We start from the raw sequence: 27090 nt of genomic DNA, 5'->3' as shown, positions 1-27090 counted from the left end.
AGTCCCTGGGTGGGGAGCAATATGCTAATACCCCATGTACCACTGGCTTACGGCTTAAGGAACTGCCGCTTGCAGAATGCGCCTGCCAAGGGCGGCGTCTGCAGAAGAGATAGAATGAATGTGGTAATGCTTGGTAAAAGTGTGCAAACTGGACCACGTCGCAGCCTTGCAGACCTGCTGTGCTGACGCCTGGTGCCGAATGGCCCACGAGGCGCCCACCGACCGAGTAGAATGGGCCTTGATCCCAGCTGGGATAGGAACACCCTTGACACGATAGGATTCTTGAATGGCTGACCGAATCCATTTAGCCAGAGTGGCTTTTGAAGCGGGAGAGCCCTTCCTGGGCCCCTCTGGAAGTACGAACAGGACGTCCGACGTGCGGAAGGGAGCCGTCCTCGAGACGTACCGACGAAGAGCCCTCACCACATCAAGAGTGTGTAGAGCCTTTTCGATGCGATGGACTGGTGCCGGGCAGAACGAAGGCAGAACAATCTCCTCATTGAGGTGGAAAGAAGAGACGACCTTGGGCAAAAAGGTGGGAGAGGTCCTCAATACCGCCTTGTCCGGATGAAAAATGAGAAAGGGAGGGCGGCAGGAGAGTGCAGCCAACTCCGAAACCCTTCTGATGGACGTAATGGCTACTAGGAAGACTACCTTCCAAGAAAGGAAGGTCAAGGAAACGTCCTGTAGCGGTTCGAAGGGAATCTCCTGAAGAGCTCCGAGAACTAAATTAAGATCCCACGGATCCAAGGGCGATTTGTAGGGAGGCGCCACACGGGAAACTCCCTGGAAGAAAGTTTTCACCGGCAACCTATTGGCAATCTTCCGCTGGAAAAGGACTGACAATGCCGAAACCTGACCCTTTAGGGAGCTAAGGGCAAGTCCCGACTCTAGTCCGGACTGAAGAAACTCCAGTATGGAAGGGATAGAAAATACCAGAGGAGATCGTCCCTGTGCATCGCACCATGAGAAAAAAATTCGCCAGGTACGGTGGTAACTGCGCATGGAAACAGGTTTCCTAGCTCTGATCATGGTGGAGGACACCTTGGGAGCGAAACCCGCTTGGCCTAGAATCCAGGACTCAACGATCAAGCCGTCAAAGACAGGGCCCCTGAGTTCTGGTGGTAAATCGGGCCCTGTGAAAGAAGATCCACGCGATCTGGAAGACGCCAGGGGACATCGGCTACCAGCTGAACCAGTTCGGCGTACCATGCCCGACGCGGCCAGTCTGGCGCGACGAGAATCACTGGTACCCCCTCTGCCCTGATCTTTTTGATGACCCTCGGTAGCAGGGGAAGAGGAGGAAAAATGTACGGGAGGCGGAATTGGCGCCAAGGCAAGACCAGGGCGTCTACTCCGAGGGCCCGTGGGTCGAGGGACCGAGCAAAGAACTGAGGAACCTTGTTGTTCATCCTGGAAGCCATGAGATCCACATCCGGGGTCCCCCAGCGATGGCAAATCTGCTGGAAGACCTCCGGGTGAAGGGACCGCTCTCCGGAGGCGAGGCCCTGGCGACTGAGGAAGTCCGCCGCCCAATTCTCCACACCTGGAATGTGGATCGCTGAGATGGGCGAATGGTTTGACTCCGCCCAATGAAGGATGTGAGACACCTCGAGCATGGCCGTCCTGCTGCGGGTTCCGCACTGACGGTTGATGTATGCCACGGCCGTGGCGTTGTCGGACTGGATTCTGACTGGGTGACCTGCCAGAAGGCGGTGAAACTGGAACAATGCTAGCCTGATAGCTCGAATCTCGAGGATATTGATGGCAAGGCGAGACTCTTGAGTGGACCACCGCCCCTGGGCTGTGTGATGGTTGAAGACCGCTCCCCAGCCTATGAGACTGGCATCGGTGGTCACCACCAGCCACCGTACTGGGAGAAAGGACCTTCCCTGGGTTAGGGAGGACTTCAGCGTCCACCACCTGAGGGTCTTCCTGACCCGTGGGGACAGGATGAATCGGCGGTCGAGGGAGGACGGGTTGCCGTCCCAAGCCGACAGTAGCGCATGCTGCAGGGGACGGAGGTGAAACTGCGCAAATGGGACCGCTTCCATGGCAGCTACCATCTGCTCGAGAACTCGCATGCTGGCACGAATGGAGTGGGAGACTGGACGGGAAAGACTCTGAGCTCCCTGCTGCAGGGCCAAAGCCTTGTCTTGAGGGAGTATGACCAGACCGCGGGAAGTGTCCAGTATCATCCCCAGGAAAGAGATTTGTTGAGCCGGAATTGGAGAAGATTTTTCGAAGTTTATCTTCCATCCCAGGCGAGAAAGAGTATCCACCGTGAGAACGACGGACTCTTCGCACGCTGGGTAGGAAGGACCCTTTATCAGTAGGTCGTCCAGGTACGGAATTACCACCACTCCCCTGGAATGAAGAATGGCCATGGCAGCCGCCATGACCTTCGTGAAGACTCTGGGAGCGGTGGCGAGACCGAAGGGCAAGGCCACAAATTGGAAGTGTTCCCCGCGAAAAGCGAAGCGGAGGAACTGCTGATGCGGAGGGAAGATTGGTATGTGCAGGTAGGCATCCTTGATGTCTATGGATGCCAGGAATTCTCCTTTTTCCATAGACGCGACCACAGAACGGAGGGATTCCATCCTGAAGTGTCGGATTTTTACGAATCTGTTTAGTAGCTTCAGGTCTAGGATCGGACGTAGTGATCCGTCCTTCTTTGGGACCACGAATAGATTCGAATAGAAACCCCTGAATCTTTGTTCTAGGGGGACCGGAATGATGACTCCGTCCCTTTGTAGTGCCCGTATTGCCTGGAGAAACGCTGTGGCCTTTGACCTTTGAGGGCAAGACTGGAAGAAGCGCGTAGGGGGGGGAGGAAAATTCTATTTTGTATCCGGTGGACACCAGTTCTCTGACCCACTCGTCGGAAACGACTGAGAGCCAGGCTTGACGGAACAAGAGCAGGCGTCCGCCTACTTTGTTGGTGCCCACCGGATGTTGCAAGGAGTCATTGGGCGGAGGATCCATGGGATGTGGATCCCTTAGACCCGGGTGGTTTAGGCCTGGGTCTCCAGTTACGATTAGGTCTGTAAGAGACCTGGGTGCCTCGGCCACCTCGTCCTGATGCGGGGGTAGTAGATGTAGAAGACCAGTTGGCATTGGGCCGAAAAGGCCGAAATGGAGGTTGCTGCTGGTACCGAAAGGGCCGGGTAGGTTTTTGCTGGGGGAGAAATTTACTTTTCCCTCCGGTAGCATCCGAGATCATTTGGTCCAATTTTTCTCCAAATAACCGACCAGCCTGGTAAGGCAGGGCTGTTAGAGAATGCTTGGAAGCCGAATCTACACGCCAATCCCTGAGCCACAGGGCTCTCCTGATGGAGATTGCATTGGCGGCTGCCTGTGCAGCGCAATTGGCTGCGTCCATAGAGGCGTTGACTATGAAGTCTCCGGCCTGCGCTATCTGGTTAACCAGGATGCTGGCTTCTGGAGGTAAGTCACTGGCTTGGATGGTAGAGGAAAGAGTCTCGGTCCAAGAGACCATAGCCTTAGCCACCCAAGAGGCGGCGAAGGATGGGAAGAGAGACGCTCCTGTGGCCTCGAAGGCGGAACGAGCCAGATAATCAATCTGGCGATCGGAGGGGTTCTTAACGGAGGAACCGTCCGAAAGAGACAGGATGGTCTTGGACGCGAGGTGTGACACAGCAGGGTCCACTGAGGGAGACTGCAGCCAGTCCTTGATTAATTTCCGAGAAAAAGGGTATTTGGCCTCAATGGACTTTTGTCCCATGAAACGTTTATCTGGGTGATCCCTATGTTTTTGTACAATCTCCTTGAAGTGAGGGTGAGTGACAAAAACCTTTGGAACACGTTTAGTCTTTTTGAAAGACACCACGTGTTCGGGTTCCGATACGGAGTCCTCAGTCACCTTCAGGGTCTGGTTGACCGCCTCGATGAGAGAGTCGAGAGACTCTTGGGAGGAGGGGGAGTCCTGAACGTAGGAAATGTCGGACTCATATTCAGAGTTATCCGAGTTTGGGGAAGGGGACCGGGAAGCAGAGCTTGCAGGCACTGAAGGGCCCGCTAGCTCATGGTCAGGGGATGAAACGTGAACACGTTTTCTAGAGCCCCGGGTAGAAAGTGACCGGGTACGCCCCCTGCTGGTAGACGGATCCATACCGTCGTCTGAATCCTCCGCGGTCCGACCTGGAGAGGGGCCCCGGAGGGAGTCAATTGCTCTGGCTAGGGAAGCCACAGATCGTGACAGAGGCTGCCCACTCAGGGGGCTAGGCTCTACAGGGTCGACGGCTGCGGCATCGGCGACAGTACCGGCGGCGGCAAGAGGCGGCTGCACAGAGGGAGAGACACAATCTGCACACAAAGGAGTAGTGTGGGCTCGGGGCAGGGCCGCATTGCAAGTGGCACATACAGTGAAAAACACTGTGTGCTTCTTGTTACCCTTTTTAGTCTCCTTGGATTGAGACATAGTGCCTTTGGAGACAGAGCGGGCAGTATACGCCAGGGAAGGGGTTAAGCTTTCTTGAAGCAGCTTACCCACGGTCCTGTCTGTGTCCCCAGGGAGAGATATGGCGGTTCTGGAGCGCTGTAGAAGCGTGGGCTCCGTGCAGAGAGTGTGGAAATATGGCCCCCGAGATTTGGAGGGCGCTTCTCGTCCCAGACGAGAAGCACCGATGTAGGGGGCGGAGCTACGGCCGTGGGAGGGATTTTGCCCACTGCGGCCTACTCCGGCTGAAGAAGCTGGGGACTAAATTTTTGGGGCCTGCCGGCGATGTGCGGCCGCGACGGAGCGTTTCTGAACCTCCGCCAAGCACCTTCGACCCCCGGTCGGCGGCGTCTCTCTCCAGGGACCCGGACCGCATCGCTGCCGCACACAGGGGAGCAGGGGGGTATGTACTTACAGCCGCAGTGCTCACCGGTTCTCACATCTGCAGGGCGGTTCTGTGAGGGTGTGTACTCAATCCATGCACCCTGGATGGGGATGGAGAGGCCCCTGATGCATCCTCGTCTGATCAAAGGGGTTTGTTGGTGCTGCGGCACATCTTCCCCTCCGGCTGCATTTTCTCCAGAGCACATTGCTCTATTGCAGGTGGGGGGGGGGGGGGAAATCGGGACCGTATAGGAACCATTGCCCCGGCGCAAGCTTTTCGTGCGCCATACGTCGCAGGAGAGGGACGGGGAGGTATACTCGCCGTGCTCGCCTGTTATTGGTTCGGGGGAGAGCGGACCCTATAAAAAAAGGACCCGTCGCCCCCTTCACTCCGTTAGATAAAAAATAAAAATTTACGTAAAATTAAAAATCAAAAATTAAAATAAAAGTTGGGGTCTGAAAAAAACAGGGCCTCCTACAGACACTAAGCAAGAACTGGATGAAATTGTATCCAGTGAAGGGGTGTATACTGCAGAGGAGGAGTTAATCTTTCTGTCTACTTAGTGTCCTCCTAGTGGCAGCAGCATAACACCCATGGTCCTGTGTCCCCCAATGAGGCGTAGGAGAAATACAGTTTTACTGTATATTGAGAATGGTAAATCATAAAAAATAAAAAAAACTTATGGAATTTAACTTTTTCTGCAATTTCTTTTCCCATTTTCCAGTACACTATATGATAAAATGAATAGTGTTGTTCAAAAGTACAACTCGGCTCCCAAAAAACAAGCCCTCATATGGCTATATGACCAGGAAAAAAAAAGGCTCTTGGAAGAGGGGGAGGAAAACAAAAACAAAAATGGAAAATCGCCGGGTAGTGAAAGGTTTAATGGTTGGATACCATACTGATCATCCAAGCCTAAGGAATAGTCATCAATTTTAACACCTTCCTGACATGGCCAATTTCCGCTTTTGCGTTTTCATTTATTTCCTCCTCTTCTAACATAACTTTTCTACTTTTCTGTCCACATAGGTGTATTAAAGTTTACTTTTTATGGGACAAGTTGTACTTTTCAATGACACCATTCATTTTACGACAGAAGATACTGGAAAAAAAATTCCATGTGCAGTGAAGTTGGGGGAAAAATCCTTGCAAATGTAGGCATTGTTTTATGGAATTGTTTTCATAGCGTTCGTTGTGTGGTAAAAATGACCAGGCATCATGATTGTCCAATTGAGTAATATCATGGAAATGTAAGAGAAACATATTTCCAATCGTAATTTTTAAACAACATAAATGAGACTAGACAGCAGTGATGAGCGAACGTGCTGGGATAAGGTGTTATCCCAGCATGGTCAGGTGCTAACCGAGTGTCTCCTGCGGGCTCAAATAAGATGTTTGAGTCCCCGTGGCTGCATCTCTCGTAGGGATTACCTAACAAACAGGCAATGGCGAACAGCCACGTAACATGCAGAAGCAGGGACCTGAACGTATTATTCGGGCACGCCGAAGAAACTCGGTTACCACCCGAGCATGGTCAGATAATGCCTTACCCGAGCACGGTCACTCATCACTACTAGACCGTGTAACAAAGCGCCAAGTTTATCATAGTGGTTCATGCTGTTATCCAGTCCAAGTTTACACCACCTATTGGTTGACCTACTTTGTGTCAATAATTTTCACCCCTTTTCACTAGACCATTTCACAATGTCAAGCATGTCAGAGCCTCAGAGGCATAGAAGGCAGCTCATCGATCAAATTCATGGTGTTTTCAGATACTTTTAGAATGATAACTAAAGATAAGAGAATCCATACACAGGACTCTGGGTCCATTGGCCAGGTCAGTACTCTGATCGCAGGACAGGAGGCCTGCTAATCTCCTTAACTCCTGCCAATCCTGGCTACTCGCTTTTGATCAGTTGGCCTGGCGACATGTTGCTTGTGTCACTCTTTAAAGATGACGTCACGCTAGCTCAGCTAATCCAAAGAAAAGGGGAGAATGCCAGGAGGTAAGGAGATTAACAGGCTTCTCGTCTAGTGGTCACAGATTACTGACCTGGCTGATGGACCAGAGTCCTGCGAATAGATTCTCCCATCACTATTAATAACCTATCCTTAAAATAGGGAATCAATAGAAGACTGGTGGTAAAATGTGTAACAAAAGGTGAGAAAATGGTATTTGCAATAACAATAAAAAGTTTGATAAAAAGCCTCAGTGAAGAACAGCAGCTAAGGCACACCATACACATTAGAGATGTTACTTGATGAGTCTTCCCTACATGGGAGAGCTCGTTCAGCCAAGCGTTCCTATGTTCTCTACGAAAGAGTCTTGCTAAAAAATGTCTGGCAGCTTATCTCCAGGAGAGAATATGATTAAACGTCTAGCATCAGATATACCAGATGGGTATTTACTTCACCATAAATTGTTCGGGGGCCCCATACACAATCTGTTGGTTGAGTATGCCGATATTCGTGGCTTCAATCGACATAACTCAAATTTACATGGGGGCTTATGTTGGTAAAATCAATTGAAAAGTAATGCAAAGTTTGCAAATGAGGACTTATCTTCACCGTCCTCCATTTCCAAATAGATGGTACTGGTATGATCATCTTCATTTGTGTAAGTATAAGACAGGAGTCCAGTTCACTATTGGGAGGATGCCTCCATTTTTCTTCTTTTTTTGGGGGATAGGTGAGACAGGAGCACCTGAAACTAGATACAGTATGTGGCATGGATTAGTGGAGAACTGGACAACTGTTTTGTACCTACACTTGATTGAAGGTGTGAAAGAGACTATAGCAGTCTCACCTTCTTGGAAATACAGGACTGTGAAGATAAGTCCTGACATAAGCGCACTGCATTACTGGGGGGATATCTGACACCGGCATACCCACTGATCAGCTATTGACTAGTGATGAGCGAGTGTACTCGTTGCTCGGGTGTCCTCTGAGTATTTGACTGCTCGGAGGTACAGTTTTCATCTCTTCAGCTGAATGATTTACAGCCACTAGCCAGGCTGAGTACATGTGGGGGTTGCCTGGTTGCTAGGGAATCCTCACATGTAATCAAGCTGTCTACTAGCTGTAAATCATTCAGCTGCGGCGATGAAAACTAAATCTCCGAGCAGTCAAATACTCAGAGGTCACCCGAGCAACGAGTACACTCGCTCATCACTACTATTGACACCCCTGCCTGTAGCCGAATTTAATTGTTGTATGTAAGGAGAGCAATATCTGTACGCTAAGTAGTGGCTACTGCCAAGGGCTGCAGGCCCGCTCCTATTTATTGTAGTGTGTAATTTTTAATATTGTAATGTAGTCTGTAGAAAAAAAAAGAAAGAAAGATAGAGAGATATATAATCTAGTTTAATTTGAGTATGTGCACATGTTCAGTATTTGGAGCACAAAAATAGTCTGCAAATACTGTAGATTTGGCAGGAAAACTAGGGGTGATTTTTTCACATTCATTAAAATGGGTGAAAACAGCTAAAAAGATTTACATGTAGCCGATATGATGCAAAACCGCAAGGAAAAAATAAGCAGCACATGCATAAGATTTCAGAAATTTCATTCACTTTGCTAATACTCAAACACTTTTTTCCACAACAAAAACGTAAGGAAAAAACGCATAAAGAAATGCTGGAAAATAACAATGACAAATACCTGTAATTTCCAAATGCATGTAACTGTCCATGGGTAATGGTAAGGATAGAAAGTTAAAGGGATCGAATCGGACACTGACATGCCCACAGGTTTTACATTTCACTTGAGATCTCAACTGTCCATGAAACAAGTCCACAACTATAGACCGATTTCTCCTCAAGTGATTGTCCCAGGCCTAAGAAACAGAAATTCATAGTTCATCACCATGGCAGAAAAAACAACATACATAAATATTTCTACTTTCCAGCTTTAGAGGAAGAAAACAGTAACGTGAGAACACATCATGAACAGTATATTACCAAACATTCGTTTGTCTATACCTCTGCATAAACCAATGGAACATGGCAGTGTATAAGATGTGATGCAAATAAAAGTAATTAGCTGCTGCTTCTATTAACTGAGCATGATCGGCAAAGCTCGGGAAGTATTTTGAAATATGCTTCCAGCTACATAAACATTTAACAGTCTGGCGACTTCACAAGGGAACAGATGGCACATACGGAAAGTCATATATTAGGATAAGGAGAACCTACTAAAATGAAACTTTGCAACAAAGTTTAAATTGCCACCTACAATTTGCTTTGCTGCTCTACATAAAAGATCTGTGCAACTTTAACACCACATAGTTCCCTCCACAACATCCATCCATATGGAGTGATGTCAGAGGGACCAAAAATTATTAAAGGGCATCTCTCAGTAGGATCAATCCTTCTAAGCCATCTATATGGACATGCTGGTCATGGGAAGCGGAATAAAATAATACCTCGATATCTGTAATCTGATGTCTTATTCCAGAAAATCATGCGTTTCTTATAAGTAAATGATCTCTTCCAGATTACGGGGAGGACGCTGCCTGGAAGATAACTCTGCCTCCAGAGCTTATTTTACATGAACAAGGAGTTACCAATGAGACAAATACTGTATATACTCGAGTATAAGCCGAGATTTTCAGCCCATTGTTTAGGCTGAAAGTGCCCCTCTCGGCATTGTCCCAGGGGGTCGGCGGCGGAGGGGGAGCGGCAGCCATCCATCATACTCACCTGCTCTCGGCGCGGTCTCTGCATCTCCCTACTTCTCCGGCACCTGCAGCTCTTCCTGTGTTCAGCAGTCACCTGATACCGCTCATTAAAGTAATGAATATGGACGCGACTCCACTCCCATAGGGGTGGAGTGCATATTCATTATTTTAATGAGCAATACCAGTGACCGCTGAACAAAGGAACAAGCTGCCAGCGCCATCGCATTGGAGGAGCAGGGACCGCGCCGGGAGGGTGAGTATAACGGGGGAGGTGAGCCACGTGATATTCACCTGCCCCCGTTCCATCGCTGCGCGCCGCTCCGTCTTCTGCGTCCTCTGGCTATGACGTTCAGGTCAGAGGGCGTGATGTGTTTAGTGGCGCCCTCTGCCTGAACAGTCACTGCAGAGAGACGGAAGACAGAGCAGCGCACGGCGGTGGAACGGGGTCACGTGAATATCGCAAGTGCCGATGTCCCCGCCTGCTCAGGATAAGAGGTGAGTATGTCATTTTTTTTTTTTTTTTTAATCACAGCAGCATATGGGGCAAATGTTTCTATGGAGCATCTTATGGGGCCATAATCAACCTTTATGCAGCATTATATGGGGCAAATGTGTCTATGGAGCATCTTATGGGGCCATAATCAACCTTTATGCAGCATTATATGGGGCAAATGTGTCTAAGGAGCATCTTATGGGGCCATAATCAACCTTAATGCAGCATTATACAGTATGGGGCAAATGTTTCTATGGAGCAACTTATGGGGCCATAATCAACCTTAATGCAGCATTATATGGGGCAAATGTTTCTATGGAGCATCTTATGGGGCCATAATCAACCTTAATGCAGCATTATATGTGGCAAATGTTTCTATGGAGCATCTTATGGGACCATAATCAACCTTAATGCAGAATCATATGGGGCAGATGTTTCTTTGGAGCATCTTATGGGGCCATAATCAACCTTTGTGCAGCATTATATGGGGCATATTTTTGTATGAAGCATCTTATGGGACCCATCATAAACTTTATGGAGCATTATATGGGGAATATTTTATAATGGAGCATCTTATGCGGCCCATCATGAACTGTATGGAGCATTATATGGGGCTCCGGATTCAATATGGATATTCAAAAACATTTAACCTACTGATTTCTCAATTAATTTTACTTTTATTAGTATCTATTTTTGAAATTTACCAGTAGCTGCTGTATTTCCCACCCTAGGCTTATACTCGAGTCATTAAGTTTTCCCAGTTTTTTGTGGCAAAATTAGGGGTCTCGGCTTATACTCGGGTCGGCTTATACGCGAGTATATACGGTAACTAACACAGAACAGGAGAAATTAAATTTATCTTCTAGCAAACTTTTTTTGCAGCTCTTTGAGCGCTGATGTTTTGCAACAATATTGCAGCCCTGTCTGTCTGTGAGTTGGAAGCTGAGAGGAACCTGCAGATGTTTCAAGTATAATCACACACAGCTCTGCAGTGAGATCAAGATAACAGAGAGCGGCCACTACACATGACACTGGTAACCATTACACATGACACTGGTAACCATTACATATAACACTGGTAACTCCCCCTTCATGTAAAATAAGCACTGGAGGCAGAGTTATCTTCCAGATACCATCCTCCCCAGAGCCTGGAAGAGGTACTTTATATAAAGTGATAAAAGATTATTTATCACCAACATGCATCTGATATGAGACATACAGTGATGACTTTTGTCAGCAGTCTTAAAGGGAATCTGTCACCGGGTTTTTACTACCCAAGAGAAGCATAGTATTCCATTGAGGTATCACTTAGGGTACCTTTCCACTATCTGGAATTGTTGTGGATGCTATAGCATAGTAGATGGGATTTATAGAAATTGCATGTCCACCATGTGTGCATGTGCGCCTGCAGATCACCCGCGGACACTGACATGCGGCACGACATTCAAGACTGCAGCATGCTAATTTCTAGCATCTCCGCAGCAGAAAATTAATCAATAGAGTGTATTGGATGCAGTAAATCCGCATAGTTCAGTGAAAACATTCGGGTTTATCTGCAGTCAATAGACGACAGCGCTTTGGACGCAACGAACATACCCTGTGTCCAAAGCGTTGCTACTTCTTGATCGTGGGAATGTAGTCTTTCTGGGCTACTTGATGTAGTTTTTATAAAATTACTGCTTTATCAGCAGGAGATTATCACTATAGGACTCGTAAACCTGCTGCCATGTGATCCAACAACGCGCTAACATTGATTGACAGCTTCCACATATACACAGTGTACACAGAAAGCTGTCAATCAGTGACGTGGGTGGGTTTAAACTGAGCTAAGCATTCACATTTTAGCAGCAGCTTGGTATGTTAAAAAATAACAAAGCTATACTCACCTACTGGCACTTACCAGTAGTAAATTATGGAAACGTAAAGAAAGGAAAGTTTTGTTTACCGTAATTTTTTTTTTACCTTCCTTTTTACAAGCACTGCTGTTTTTCAAAGGGAAATCCTCTGCAACATTGGCTGCAGATTTATCTCTAGATTCTTGTGAAATTATTTTTTGCAGCAACTCTGCTATGTGTGAACATAGGTTTCAGATGTTTGCACTTTGTGTAGAGAAAGGTGCGGCCTCCCTTTCTTTGAGCTGGAAATTATATATATTGATATGGCTTCACATAACTGGGTGTCCATTAGTCAGTCTTAGTCCTGCTCGTCCCTTATTCACATTTACGTCATTTGACATATGGTTAATGTAGTACTATACTATACTTTACTGTAATAATAAATAATAATAATAATAATAATAATAAATAATAATAATACTAGGGATGAAGACCGTCCCAAATAGGGTCATATCTTGACGTGGTGATATGGCTTTTACATTTTTTTATTAAAATTATGTTAATTAAGAATCCTATGTTTAAATTCATTCACTATTTATATATATTTATTTACTGTAAGGTATTTACTAATTTTGTATTTATCTTAGTTTTTTTTATGTGTGACCATAGCCTTAAACTCCTTCACTCTGCAACCCTTTTTCATTTTTGTTTGTTTTTCATTCCCGTTGGCTGTCGGGGGCACACGTCAGTTGTTCAAAACAGCTGACATGTGCCGGGAAAGATGTGGTCTCAGCACCGGAGCCCACATCAAAGGGAGGGACACAACATGCGTAGTACATGTAAGGCACCTGTCGTGAAAGGGTTAAAAAGGACATTTCACCAAGTTTAGCATCATAAACTGGTCACATCATGGAATAGTGGATGCAGCACTGATAATGTAATTTTTAGCTATGTAATGAGACACGGCCCTGATCTCTGTACTTACACTAGCACAGCTGAGTGTGATTACACTTTCCAGCTATTATTTCAGGGCAGTCAGTGTACGAGGAGAGAGATACAACAGGACTGCCACAGCAGAGTAGTTTGGAATGATGCTAAGCTCAACTTTGCTCCCCCCCCTCACAATAATTACAGTTGAAAACTTTCAAGACTCGGATATTCTGTACTCCCCTATACTCCACACTGACTGCTGGGGGATGAGATATTGAGGTGTTTGTACTAACACTCGGCTCTGCTCTACACAGGTACAGAGTGTGGGGCTGAAAACAGGGATGTCTGTCATTACATCTCACAAGAGAAGGCATATTCTTTTAAGCTTTGCGGGGTATTTTCTCCTTTACCCTGCATGGTACCTACTGCTTACGACTGGTCAAGATCATGCAGTGGAAAACGAACATATCCCTAGAGAAGAAACCCTGGTAATACTTCCTTGGGCTTTTCACAAATTATAGCCTAATCTCTAAAAGCAAATATCTTTGCAACCGAGATGAGAAATTAAAAAAATAAAAACATTTTACTCAGATCTGCAGACACTATTCCAAGATATGGCCATTAACATTCCCAAACTGGTGAATGTACCTCATAAACCCCTTTAACCCCTTCACCCCGAAGCCTGTTTTCACCTAAGTGACAGGGCCAATTTTTACAATTCTGACCACTGTCACTTTATGAGGTCATAACTCTGAAACGCTTCAACGGATCCTGGTGATTCTGACATTGTTTTCTCGTGACATATTGTACTTCATGATAGTGGTAAAACTTCTTCGATATGACTTGCATTTATTTGTGAAAAAAAAAAAAAATTTGTTGAAAATTGTGAAAATTTAGCAATTTTAAACTTTTAGTTTTTATGCCCTTAAATTAGAGAGTTATATCACATAATATAGTTAATAAACAACATTTCCCACATGTCTGCTTTACATCAGCACAATTTTGGAAACAATTCTTTTTTGTTAGGGAGTTATAAGGGTTAAAAGTTGACCAGCGATTTCTCATTTTTGCAACAAAATTTGCAAAACCATTTTTTTTAGGGACCACCTCACACTTGAAGTGACTTTGAGGGGTCTATATGACAGAAAATGGCCAAAAGTGACACCATTCCAAAAACTGCACCCCTCAAGGTACTCAAAACCACATTCAAAAAGTTTATTAACCCTTCAGGTGCTTCACAGGAATTTTTGGAATGTTTAAAAAAAAAATTGAACATTTAACTTTTTTTTTTTTACAAAATTTTTACTTCAGATCCAATTTGTTTTATCTTACCAAGGGTAACAGGATAAATTGGACCACAAAAGTTGTTGTGCAATTTGTCCTGAGTACGCCGATACCCCACATGTTGGGGTAAACCAATGTTTGGGCACAAGGCAGAGCTCGGAAGGGAAGGAGCGCCATTTGACTTTTCAATGCAAAATTGGCTGGAATTGAGATCGGAACCCATGTCGCGTTTGGAGAGCTCCTGACACGCCTAAACAGTAGAAATCCCCCACAAGTGACCCCATTTTGGAAAGAAGACCCCCTAAGGAACTTATCTAGATGTGTGGTGAGCACTTTTAACCCCCAATTGTTTCACTAAAGTTTAGAATGTAGCGCCGTGAAAATTAAAAAATCATTTTTTCTTTCCACAAAATGATGTTTTAGCCCGCAATTTTTTTTCCCAAGGGTAACAGGAGAAATTGGACCACAAAAGTTATTGTCCAATTTGTCCTGAGTACACTGATACCCCATACATGGGGGGAAACCACTGTTTGGGCGCACGGCAGAGCTCGGAAGGGAAGGAGCGCCGTTTGAAATGCAGATTTAGATGGATTGGTCTGCAGGCGTCATGTTGCATTTGCAGAGTCCCTGATGTACCTAAACAGTAGAACCCCCCCACAAGTGACCCCATATTGGAAACTAGACCCCCCAAGGAACTTATCTAGATGTGTTGTGAGAACTTTGAACCAACAAGTGTTTCACTACAGTTTATAACGCAGAGCCGTGAAAATAAAAAATATTTTTTTTTCCACGAAAATTATATTTTAGCCCCCACGTTTTTATTTTTCTAAAGGTAACAGGACAAATTGGACCCCAAAAGTTGTTGTCCAACTTGTCCTGAGAACGCTGATACCCCATGTGTTGGGGGAGACCACTGTTTGAGCGCACAGGAGAACTCGGAAGGGAAGGAGCACGGTTTTAGTTTTTCAAAGCAGAATTGGCTGGAATTGAGATCGGACGCCATGTCGCATTTGGAGAGCCCCTGATGTGCCTGAACAGTGGAAACTCCCCAATTCTAACTGAAATCCTAACCCCAACCTTAACCCCAGCCCTAACCCTAGCCCTAACCCCAACCCCAACCCTAGCCCTAACTGTAGCCCTAACCGTAGCCCTCACCCTAACGGGAAAATGGAAATACATACATTTTTTAAAATTTTATTATTTTTCCCTAACTAAGGGGGTGATGAAGGGGGTTTGATTTACTTTTATAGCGTTTTTTTGGCGGATTTTTATGATTGGCAGCCGTCACACACTAAAAGACGCTTTTTATTACAAAAAATAGTTTTTGCATCACCACATTTTGAGAGCTATAATTTATCCATATTCTGGCCCACAGAGTCATGTGAGATCTTGTTTTTTGCGGGACGAGTTGACGTTTTTATTGGTACCATTTTCGGGCACATGACATTTTTTGATCGCTTTTTATTCCGATTATTGGGAGGCGGAATGAACAAAAACCAGCAATTCCTGAAATTCTTTTAGGGGGGGGCGTTCATACCGTTCCACGTGTGGTAAAATTGATAAAGCAGCTTTATTCTTCAGGTCAGTACGATTACACCGATACCTCATTTATGTAATTTTTTTATGTTTGGCGCTTTTACACAATAAAAACTATTTTATATAAAAAAAGAATTGTTTTTGCATCGCTTTATTCTGAGAGCTATAACTTTTTTATTTTTCTGTTGATGATGCTGTATGGCGGCTTTTTTTTTGTGGGACAAGATGACGTTTTCAACGGTACCATGGTTATTTATATCCGTCTTTTTGATCGCGTGTTATTCCACTTTTTGTTCGCCTGTATGATAATAAAGCATTGTTTTTTGCCTTGTTTTTTATTTTTATTTTTTGCGGTGTTCACTGAAGGGGTTAACTAGTGGGATAGTTTTATAGAGCGGGTCGTTACGGACGTGGCAATACCAAATATGTGTACTTTTATTGTGTTTTTTTTATTTACAAAAATAAATGGAATTACTGGGAAATGTTTTTTTTTTCTTTATTTGGGGATTTTTTTATTTTATTTTTTATACATTGTATTTTTATTTTTTTAAACTTTTTACCATTGTCCCAGGGTGGGACATCACTGTTTTAGATCAGATCGTTGATCTGACAGTGTGCATAGCACTCCCTGCGCGATCCACCTCTATGCCGCTGTCACTATTGACAGTGGCATCAGAGGGGTTAAATACCCGCGATCGGCGATAGCGCCGATCGTGGGCATAGCTGTATATGACAGCTGACACCCCGCAGCAGACACCCGCACCCGATCACCGCGGCGCTCAGCGTGAGACCGCGGTGATCGGGGCGCCGTACTAGTACTGCTGCTGGCACAAATGCAGTGCCGGCAGCGCAGTACTAGTACGGCGCGTGGCGCGAAGGGGTTAAAGCTAGGCCATTTTCTGTTTTTTTCACTTTAGTTTTTTCTCTCCTTTCTTCCAAGAGTCATAACTTTTTTATATTTTTGTCAAAATAGCCTCGTCAGGGATTGTTGTTTGCGGGATGAGTTGTACTTTTGAATGGCACCATTGATTTTACCATATATTGTATTGGAAAACAAGAAAAAAAATTCTAATTCTGATGAAATTGCAAATAAAGTGCATTTTCACAATTGTTTTTTTTATTTACCACATTCACTACCTGGCAAAAATGACCTGGCAATATGATTCCCCAGATCAGTATAAGTACGCAGATACCAAACATGTAATTTGTCATTTAAGTGGTACAAAAATTTCTGAAATTTGTATGAAAAAAAAGAGTTTTCATTTGTTGCTATTTTTCAAGACCCGTAGAGTTTACATTTTTCGGAATCTGGGGCTGGGTGATAGCTTATTTTCTATGCCATAAGCAGACGCTTTTATTGCTGCCATTTTGGGGTAGATACAATGTTTTGATCACCTCTTTTTGCAATTTTACTGTGACCAAAAAAACACGAATTCTGGTGTTTCGATTTTTTTTTCTTGTTAACCCATTTACCAATCTAATTAATTTATTTCATATTTTGATAGATCGAAAATTTCTTAACACAGTGATACCAAATGTGGGTATTGTTCTTTTTTGTTCTATTTTCAATGGTGCAAAAGGGGGTGGATTTGAACATTTGTGGTTTGTTTTTTTTTACATATTTTAAACTGATTTAGCAGAAATCACGACCTCCTATGAACACCGGCTGGCTCGCATTGACTGGCAGGGATCTTCAGCGCCTTGATATCGGAGATCTGATGTTTTATTTGAGAGAATAAAATGCCCTTTTTATGTAAAATAATCTCTGGAGGCAGATTCTCATGCAGATCAGTGTTGGGCTCAGACTTTAACAGCTCATTTACATATAAGAAAAACGTGGATATCTCTGGAATAAGACATCAGATCAATGATTTCAAGATAACATTTTATTTAGCTTCCTATGACCTACATACTCATACAGATGGCTTAGAAGGGTTGATCCTACTGACAGATTCCTTTTAAGTTGCTAAAAATGTACTCATATTTAAATAGAAACTATTCGAATTCTGTTATCTATCAGTAATTATCTTAAGTCACTATTTCTGACAGTGAATAACATTTTTCTTTGCACTTCACATTGGACAAAACAAATATAACATTGGACATAGGGGACAGACTAAATAACACTTGTCTAAAAAGCTTGCATCATGTTATAACTGACCTCTGCGGCAACTTCCCAGTCTGGTCGTCCATCACTGTCCTTGAGTTCAACATAAGGCTTGTCATGGACTCTATTGAGATCTTCATGGAGGCCATCAAGAAGAAATGCAAGCAGCTCTTGGGAGTCCTGCTGCTGAAAGCCATTGAACCGAGGGGCATACTTGGCTATTGTCCACTGTAAGTAGAATAAGAACATACAAGATTAATTTTAAATTGTTATCGAGAACATGAAAATCTGCAAACTAGAACCAAGATATTTCTGTTCTAAACCTTTAGAAAATTAAATCATCTAAGGAAATAAATGACCATTCCATGAAAAGTTAAGGTCCATACACACTGAAAGATTATAATGACTGAACATTCTTAAGAAGGCTAGCCTTAGCTTGATAACCTTTCAGTGTATACGCACGTTCTTCTGGTCAAATGATCTTATGTGCAGCATAAAAGATTATAGTTATGGGCAGCACATCGTGCTGTGTACACAGAACAATGGCAGCCAGTGTGCACCCAGCAATTTACTAAAGATTGTTCATTGTGTATCTGAAGTGCTATCTGCCTGTGTAAACAGGTTATTAAATGGCCGCAGATTGGTAAAAGTTTACAGCGCTTATTGACGCAGGTCGGTCAGTGTACGTAGAGTTTAAGTTCTTAAAGCAAACCTGTCACCCCCAAAATGGCTGGTGAGGTAAGCTCACCGGCATCAGGGGCTTATCTACAGCATTCTGTAATGCTGTAGATAAGCCCCCGATGTTACCTGAAAGAGGAGAAAGACACGTTAGATTATACTCACCCAGGGGCGGTCCCGGTGCGGTCCGGTCGGATGGGTGTCTCCGGTCCGCTCCGGCGCCTCCCATCTTGATTCCATGACGTCCTCTTCTGGTCTCCGCACCGCGGATTCGGCACAGGCGTACTTTGCCCTGTTGAGGGCAGAGCAAAGTACTGCAGTGCGCAGGCACCGAGAAAGATCAGAGAGGCCCGGCGCCTGCGCACTGCAGTACTTTGCTCTGCCCTCAACAGGGCAGGCAAAGTACGCCTGCGCCGAAGCCGCGGCGTGGAGACCAGAAGAGGACGTCATGGAATGAAGATAGGAGGCGCCGGAGCGGACCTGAGATGCCCAATTTGACGGGACCGCCCCTGGGTGAGTATATTATAACCTCTTTTTCTCCTCTTTCAGGTAACATCGGGCGCTTATCTACAGCATTACAGAATGCTGTAGATAAGCCCCTGATGCCGGTGAGCTTACCTCACCAGCGATTTTGGGGGTGACAGATTTCTACCTTTGCATTTGATAGTGGCAGTGGATAATAACCGTGTGAATGTACATAGTATATAGATTTTCTGGGTCCTTGGTGATATTGAACAACAGGATTTATATTCCTTTTTTACATTTGCTGTTGTCTTTTATTCCCCCATTTAAATCTCGGAAAACCTCTTTAACTACTACCCAACCGGGCTATTTTCCTTTTTTTTTCGCGTTTTAGCTTTCCCTTTCCCTCTTCCAAGAGTCAAAGCCATAACCTTATTTTTCTTTCCACATTTTTTAGCGGGATGAGCTGCAGCTTTGAATGACACTATTCTTAGTAAAAATCCAACATCCTAGAAAACTGGGGAAAAAAATTTAAGGCGATGAAACTGCGCAAAAAAAACCCTCCATTTTTTTTCTTTTAGGTTTTGTTTTACAGCATTGTGCGGTAAAGTCACCTAGAAATATGATTCCCCACATCAGTGCCATTACAAAGATTCTAAATTATTATTTTTTTGTTAAAGTGGCAAAAAAAACAACTAACAAGACAAAAAATTCTAATTCTTAAAAATAAAAACATTTTCTGGTGTTGCCACGTCCCAAGACCCATAACTATTTCATTTTTTTCAGTTGATGGAGTTGTTTAAGGACTTGTTTATTGCACCCAAACTGGACATTTGTATTAATACTATTTGGCGGGGTTTTTTTACACTGTTGGAGTGACCGTAAAAACACAATTCTGGGGGTACAATTTTTTCCTTTTACCAATTGGGTTAAATTCACATTTTGATATACCAGACTTTTGCAGACGTAAAAATACCAAATATGTTTGTTCATTTTTTTTTATTTTAATGGTGGAAGGGGGGTAATTTGATTTTTTTTTTTTTTTTTACACTTGCAAGTCCCCTTAGGGTCTTAGGGGACTTGAACCTGTGATCATCTGATCGTTAACACTATATACTGCAATACCACAGTAATGTTTTATGTAATGAAAATCGTAATCATATGAGCGCCATGCACAAAAGCACCATAATTAAAGGCACAGAGGTCTTCAGAAGAACCCTGGCTGCTGAGGCAACCCATCAGCACCACTAAATTGCGTCACTAGACAGGCCGATAGCCACTTGGAACGGTCGCTGATTGACAGTAGTATTTAAGAAGATAACACCGCTCTGCTAGCTGCTGTTAGAGGCATGTGATGGTTGAATAACACAACCAATGTCTGCCAGGAGTAATGCAGGCTCAGCTTCTGATCCCACTTCAAAGACGGAGCCCCGACATATGATGACTCATATGGTACCAGGAAGTCATATGTTGACAAGGGATTAAATATTGATATAGATAAAAATACCATATAAAATACAGAAATGTTATATATCAATTAAACTTAAAAACAATACTCCAAGATAAAGATTTAAAGAAAAAGTTTTTCTCAATGCCATGTCTGTACAGATTGCGAAGTATGGACTTGAAGGAACATCCCACGTGGTACATGGTACTGACAGGCCTCTAAATTGCTCAAGAATAAGACTAAGCTAAAACAAAACTTACATCCGGAAAAACCCATTTACAGAAGATGCTAGGTGCTAAAAGTAAAACACAATTAATAGAACAAATGATAAGCGCCAACTGCATGAACATCTTAGATTACGGGTGGCCAAACCAATATGTAAGCAAGATGGCATAATAAAGTAATCTGAAGAGCAGATGTCAGGGTAAAGGTTGGTCAGACATGGTGTACTTGGGGGGTGATGGCACTTTATTACAAAGGAGTATAACGAATACTTTGGTAATAAAGGCTTGATAAGTTAATAAGCACAAGTCTCAACATGTCTATCTAGTTCAGAGGCTGTTAGCAAGGAATAAATCAGGAATTACGTGACAAGTAAGGTGTAACCGCTTACCCTTAGCTTAAGAGGAGCCACATTCTTTTGTGTGCCACTCCACAGCTCCTGAACCAAGTCTCCATAGCACTTTGCCATGTGCCCTTTCATTCCGATGGGGTTTGTTCTAGAACGACAAAAAGTCCATTCATTAACTCTTCTGCTACAACAACCTGATCATTGTTGCAATTTAACTTAAAGGGAACCTGTCAGCAGATTTTGCCACTATAAGATGCGGCCACTGCCTTTCAATACTTATCTATAGCATTCTATAATGCTGTAGATAAACCCCCGATCCGACCGGCAAGTAAAAAAAAAATAAGTTATATTATACTCACCTGGGGGGCGGTCCGGTCCGATGGGTGTCGCAGGTCCGGGTCCAGCGCTTCTCGACGCCGCACCCTCCTGCTTCTTCATCGCTCCCTGGCATCGCGCTCCTTCGCAGGCATACTTCTCTGCCCTGTTGATGGCAGAATAAAGCACTGCAGTGCACAGGTGCAGGGCCTCTCTGACCTTTCCCAGCGCCTGCGCACTGCAGTACTTTGGTAGGTAGGTAGGAGCGCGATGCCAGGGAGGCGAGTATAATAAAACTTATTTGGACTCATCAGACCAAAGCACAGATTTACACTGGTCTAATGTCCATTAGAATATAAGACATAAATTCAGTTGTTTCACACTTTTTTGTTAAGAATATAATTCCACATATGTTAATTCATAGTTTTGATGCCTTCAGTGTGATTGTACAATTTTCATAGTCATGAAAATACAGAAATATCTTTAAATGAGGTGTGTCCAAACTATATATATATACACCGTATTTTTCTGACCATAAGACGCACTTTTTTTCCTCCGAATTTGGGAGGAAAGTGTGGGTGCGTCTTATGGTAGGGATGTAACGTGGGGAGGGGGCAGCAGCGAGTGGGATTCCACTGGGAGCCAGAAAAATGTCCCTGCCCAGCTTCAGAAATCAGCACTGGTGAAACCACATGGTCCCGATCATTAAAGTGCAGTGAATATTCATTAGCTGCTTCCCCGCCCACCTGTCAGCTGAGTGGTGAGCTGGGAACAGCAAATAAATAGTCCTTCACTTAAGCAGGGACACACATGGTTTCCCCAGTGCTGGTTTCCTGCAGCAGCTGGGGAGATCTGTGTGTCTGGTGGAGGAGGAGGCAGCAGGGGCCGGAGGGGACAAGATCGCTGCATACCTGCCTGCCTGGCTGTGCTGGATGCTGAGTGCTCCAGCACAAGGACCTGTGTGATGTCATGAAGAGGGCGGGCTGGAGCATCACATGCCAGCTCAGAGCCCTCCCTCTTCTGATGTCATCACAGGTCCTTCAGACTCCCCACTACAATCTGCAGGCTTCCTCCTGTGCTGTGGAGAGGCAACAAGAGGGAGCGCTCTGTGGTGTCATGGGATGGGATGCTCCAGCATTTTACCTCACCACAGCTGGCTGGCTGCCACAATTAAAAGGTTAATCATTACAACACACAATAAAGCACTCTGCCACTCCTGTGGTGAACTATAACTCCCAGCATGCTATAAGATCTGCAGGACATGCTGGGAGTTATAGTTCTCCCAATGGGATCTCACAGCAGCACTCCAGTGTTATTTTTCAGTGCTGGAGTGGTGCTTTAAATATAAGCCCTGGGCCCCATTCTTATACTCACCCTCCAGCGTCTTCATATAGTACTTTACAGCCACCACACTGGTCCCGTAGCTTCCAACATAATAACATACTATTATATTTAATAACACCACATATAATAGTATGTTCATGTTATTAAATATTTTACTGCCTTTTTTGCTTCAAATATTTTTTTTCCCTATTTTCCACCTCTAAAACCTGGGTGCACCTTATAGTCCGGTGCGTCTTATAGTACGAAAAATACGGGTACATACACAGTTAGTTATGTCATTGTATATATGTGCATGTGGTGGTTAGGTGATAAATCTCTCTACATGCACAACAGTGACCTGAAACCTCAAATTCCAACAACGTTAAAGAAGCAATCCCATTAACCCCTTCACCCCCAAGGGTGGTTTGCACGTTAATGACCGGGCCAATTTTTACAATTCTGACCACTGTCCCTTTATGAGGTTATAACTCTGGAACGCTTCAACGGATCTTGGCGATTCTGACATTGTTTTCTCGTGACATATTGTACTTCATGATAGTGGTAAAATTTCTTCGATATAACTTGCATTTATTTGTGAAAAAAACGAATATTTGGCGAAAATTTTGAAAATTTTGCAATTTTCCAACTTTGAATTTTTATGCCCTTAAATCACAGACATATGTCACGCAAAATACTTAATAAGTAACATTTCCCACATGTCTACTTTACATCAGCACAATTTTGGAACCAAAATATTTTTTTTGTGACGGAGTTATAAGGGTTAAAAGTTGACCAGCAATTTCTCATTTTTACAACACCATTTTTTTTTTTAGGGACCACATCTCATTTGAAGTCATTTTGAGGGGTCTATATGACAGAAAATACCCAAGTGTGACACCATTCTAAAAACTGCACCCCTCAAGGTACTCAAAACCACTTTCAAGAAGTTTATTAACTCTTCAGGTGTTTCACAGGAATTTTTGGAATGTTTAAATAAAAATGAACATTTAACTTTTTTTCACACAAAATTTATTTCAGCTCCAATTTGTTTTATTTTACCAAGGGTAACAGGAGAAAATAGACCCCAAAAGTTGTTGTACAATTTGTCCTGAGTACGCTGATACCCCATATGTGGGGGTAAACCACTGTTTGGGCGCATGGCAGAGCTCGGAAGGAAAGGAGCGCCATTTGACTTTTCAATGCAAAATTGACTGGAATTGAGATGGGACGCCATGTTGCACTTGGAGAGCCCCTGATGTGCCTAAACATTGAAAACCCCCACAAGTGACACCATTTTGGAAAGTAGACCCCCTAAGGAACTTATCTAGATGTGTGGTGAGCACTTTGACCCAACAAGTGCTTCACAGAAGTTTATAATGCAGAGCCGTAAAAATAAAAAATCATATTTTTTCACAAAAATGATCTTTTCGCCCCCATTTTTTTATTTCCCCAAGGGTAAGAGAAGAAATTAGACCACAAAAGTTGTTGTGCAATTTGTCCTGAGTACGACGATACCCCATATGTGGGGGTAAACCACTGTTTGGGCGCATAGCAGAGCTCGGAAGGGAAGGAGCGCTATTTTACTTTTCAATGCAAAATTGACTGGAATTAAGATGGGATGCCATGTTGCGTTTGGAGAGCCCCTGATGTGCCTAAACATTAAAAACCCCCACAAGTGACACCATTTTGGAAAGTAGACCCCCTAAGGAACTTATCTAGATGTGTTTTGAGAGCTTTGAACCCCCAAGTGTTTCACTACAGTTTATAACGCAGAGCCGTGAAAATAAAAATTCTTTTTTTTTTTTTTTCACAAAAATTTTTTTTTAGCCCCCAGTTTTGTATTTTCACAAGGGTATCAGGATAAATTGGACCCCAAAAGTTGTTGTCCAATTTGTCCTGAGTACGCTGATACCCCATATGTGGGGGGGAACCACTGTTTGGGCGCATGACAGAGCTCGGAAGGGAAAGAGCGCCATTTGGAATGCAGACTTAAATGGATTGGTCTGCAGGCGTCACGTTGCATTTGCAGAGCCCCTGATGTACCCAAACAGTACAAACCCCCCACAAGTGACCCCATATTGGAAACTAGACCCCCCAAGGAACTTATCTAGATGTGTTTTGAGAGCTTTGAACCCCCAAGTGTTTCACTACAGTTTATAACGCAGAGCCGTGAAAATAAAAAAACTTTTTTTTCCCACAAAACTTATTTTTTGGCCCCCAGTTTTGTATTTTCCCAAGGGTAGCAGGAGAAATTGGACCCCAAAAGATGATGTCCAACTTGTCCTGACTCCTGAGTACGCTGATACCCCATATGTTGGGGTAAACCCTGTTTGGGCACACGGGAGAGCTCTGAAGGGAAGGAGCACCGTTTTCCTTTTTCAACGCAGAATTGGCTGGAATTGAGATGGGATGCCATGTCCCGTTTGGAGAGCCCCTGATGTGCCTAAACAGTGGAAACCCCCCAATTATAACTGAAACCCTAATCCAAACACACCCCTTACCCTAATCCCAACAGTAACCCTAACCACACCTCTAACCCAGACACACCCAACCCTATTCCCAACCGTAAATGTAATCCAAACCCTAACCCTATCTTTAGCCCCAACCCTAACTGTAGCCCCAACCCTAGCCCTAACAATAACCCTAGCCCTATCACTAGCCCTAACACTAGCCGTAACACTAGCCCTAACCCTAGCCCTAACCCTAGCCCTAACCCTAGCCCTAACCCTAGCCCCAACCCTAGCCCCAACCCTAGCCCCAACCCTAGCCCTAACCCTAGCCCTAACCCTAGCCCCAACCCTAGCCCTAACCCTAGCCCTAACCCTAGCCCTAACCCTAGCCCTAACCCTAGCCCTAACCCTAATGGGAAAATGGAAATAAATACATTTTTTTTATTTTTTTATTTTTCCCTAACTAAGGGGGTGATGAAGGGGGGTTTGATTTACTTTTATAGCGGGTTTTTTAGCGGATTTTTATGATTGGCAGCCGTCATGCACTGAAAGACGCTTTTCATTGCAAAAAATATTTTTTGCGTTACCACATTTTGAGAGCTATAATTTTTCCATATTTGAGTCCACAGAGTCATGTGAGATCTTATTTTTTGCGGGACGAGTTGACGTTTTTATTGGTAACATTTTCGGACACGTGACATTTTTTGATCGCTTTTTATTCCGATTTTTGTGAGGCAGAGTGATCAAAAACCAGCTATTCATGAATTTCTTTTGGGGGAGGCGTTTATACCGTTCCGCGTTTGGTAAAATTGATAAAGCAGTTTTATTCGTCGGGTCAGTACGATTACAGCGATATCTCATTTATATCATTTTTTTATTTTTTGGCGCTTTTATACGATAAAAACTATTTTATAGAAAAAATAATTATTTTGGTATCGCTTTATTCTCAGGACTATAACTTTTTTATTTTTTGCTGATGATGCTGTATGGTGGCTCGTTTTTTGCGGGACAAGATGACGTTTTCAGCGGTACCATGGTTATTTATATCAGTCTTTTTGATCGCGTGTTATTCCACTTTTTGTTCGGCGGTATGATAATAAAGCGTTTTTTGCCTCTTTTTTTTCTTACGGTGTTTAGTGAAGGGGTTAACTCGTTACGGACGCGGGGATACTAAATATGTGTACTTTTATTGTTTTTTTTTTTTATTTAGCTAAAGAAATGTATTTATGGGAATAATAAATATTTTTTTTTTTTCTTTATTTAGGATTTTTTTTTTTTTTTTTTACACACGTGAAGAATTTTTTTTAAAACTTTTTTACTTTGTCCCAGGGGGGGACATTACAGATCGGTGATCTGACAGTGTGCACAGCACTCTGTCAGATCTGCGATCTGCTGTGCAGGGCTGCAGACTTACCAGCGCCTGCTCTGAGCAGGCACTCGGTAAGCCACCTCCCTCCCTGCAGGACCCGGATGCCGCGGCCATCTTGGATCCGGGACCTGCGGCGAGGAGGGAGGTAGGAGACCCTCGGAGCAACGCGATCACATCGCGTTGCTCCGGGGGTCTCAGGGAAGCACGCAGGGAGCCCCCTCCCTGCGCGATGCTTCCCTGTACCGCCAGTACACCGCGATCATGTTTGATCGCGGTGTGCCGGGGGTTAATGTGCTGGGGGCGGTCCGTGACCGCTCCTGGCACATAGTGCCGGATGTCAGCTGCGATATGCAGCTGACACCCGGCCGCGATCGGCCGCGCTCCCCCCGTGAGCGCGGCCGATCGCGTATGACGTAATATCCCGTCGGTGGTCATACGGGCCCACCCCACCTCGACGGGATAGTACGTCTGATGTCAGAAAGGGGTTAAAAACTTGTATCCTCTTTGCAGTCATAACATTACAGTATATGGCACTGCATACTTACAACTGCTCATTTTGCTCTTCTACCCACTTAATTCTTCTGTTTTCCATGACATCATGTGATTAAAAACTGAGTAGCTGAATCCTTCTAAGATCTATGTAGAAACAGGAGGTCAATTTTCCCTGTATTAGTCATAAGTCAATGCAAATGTTTCTGGCAGGAGGGAGGAGGCGAGCAATTGGGTCGGGAGTTGAAAAGAGGAATGATAGCTGCAGGGAAAACAGAC

At 44.2% G+C, this 27090-nt stretch overlaps 1 protein-coding gene across 2 annotated transcripts in view; it reads right to left on the bottom strand.

Annotated features, from left to right (window-relative positions):
• The window catches only part of USP32 (ubiquitin specific peptidase 32), a 278060-nt gene that overhangs the window by 47341 nt on the left and 203629 nt on the right, over positions 1–27090 (bottom strand). For both annotated transcript variants that reach the window (XM_077296233.1, XM_077296234.1), the window contains exons 21-23: positions 20908–21013; positions 17762–17935; positions 8505–8679 (exon numbers count right to left, since the gene is read on the bottom strand). In XM_077296233.1, coding sequence (XP_077152348.1) covers positions 8505–8679; positions 17762–17935; positions 20908–21013 — 455 coding nt within the window. The remainder of the gene's footprint in view (positions 1–8504; positions 8680–17761; positions 17936–20907; positions 21014–27090) is intronic.

The sequence above is a fragment of the Ranitomeya variabilis genome, chromosome 3 (genome assembly GCF_051348905.1).
Source record: "Ranitomeya variabilis isolate aRanVar5 chromosome 3, aRanVar5.hap1, whole genome shotgun sequence".
Lineage (NCBI taxonomy): Eukaryota > Metazoa > Chordata > Amphibia > Anura > Dendrobatidae > Ranitomeya > Ranitomeya variabilis.
This window is presented reverse-complemented; position numbering and strand designations above follow the sequence as displayed.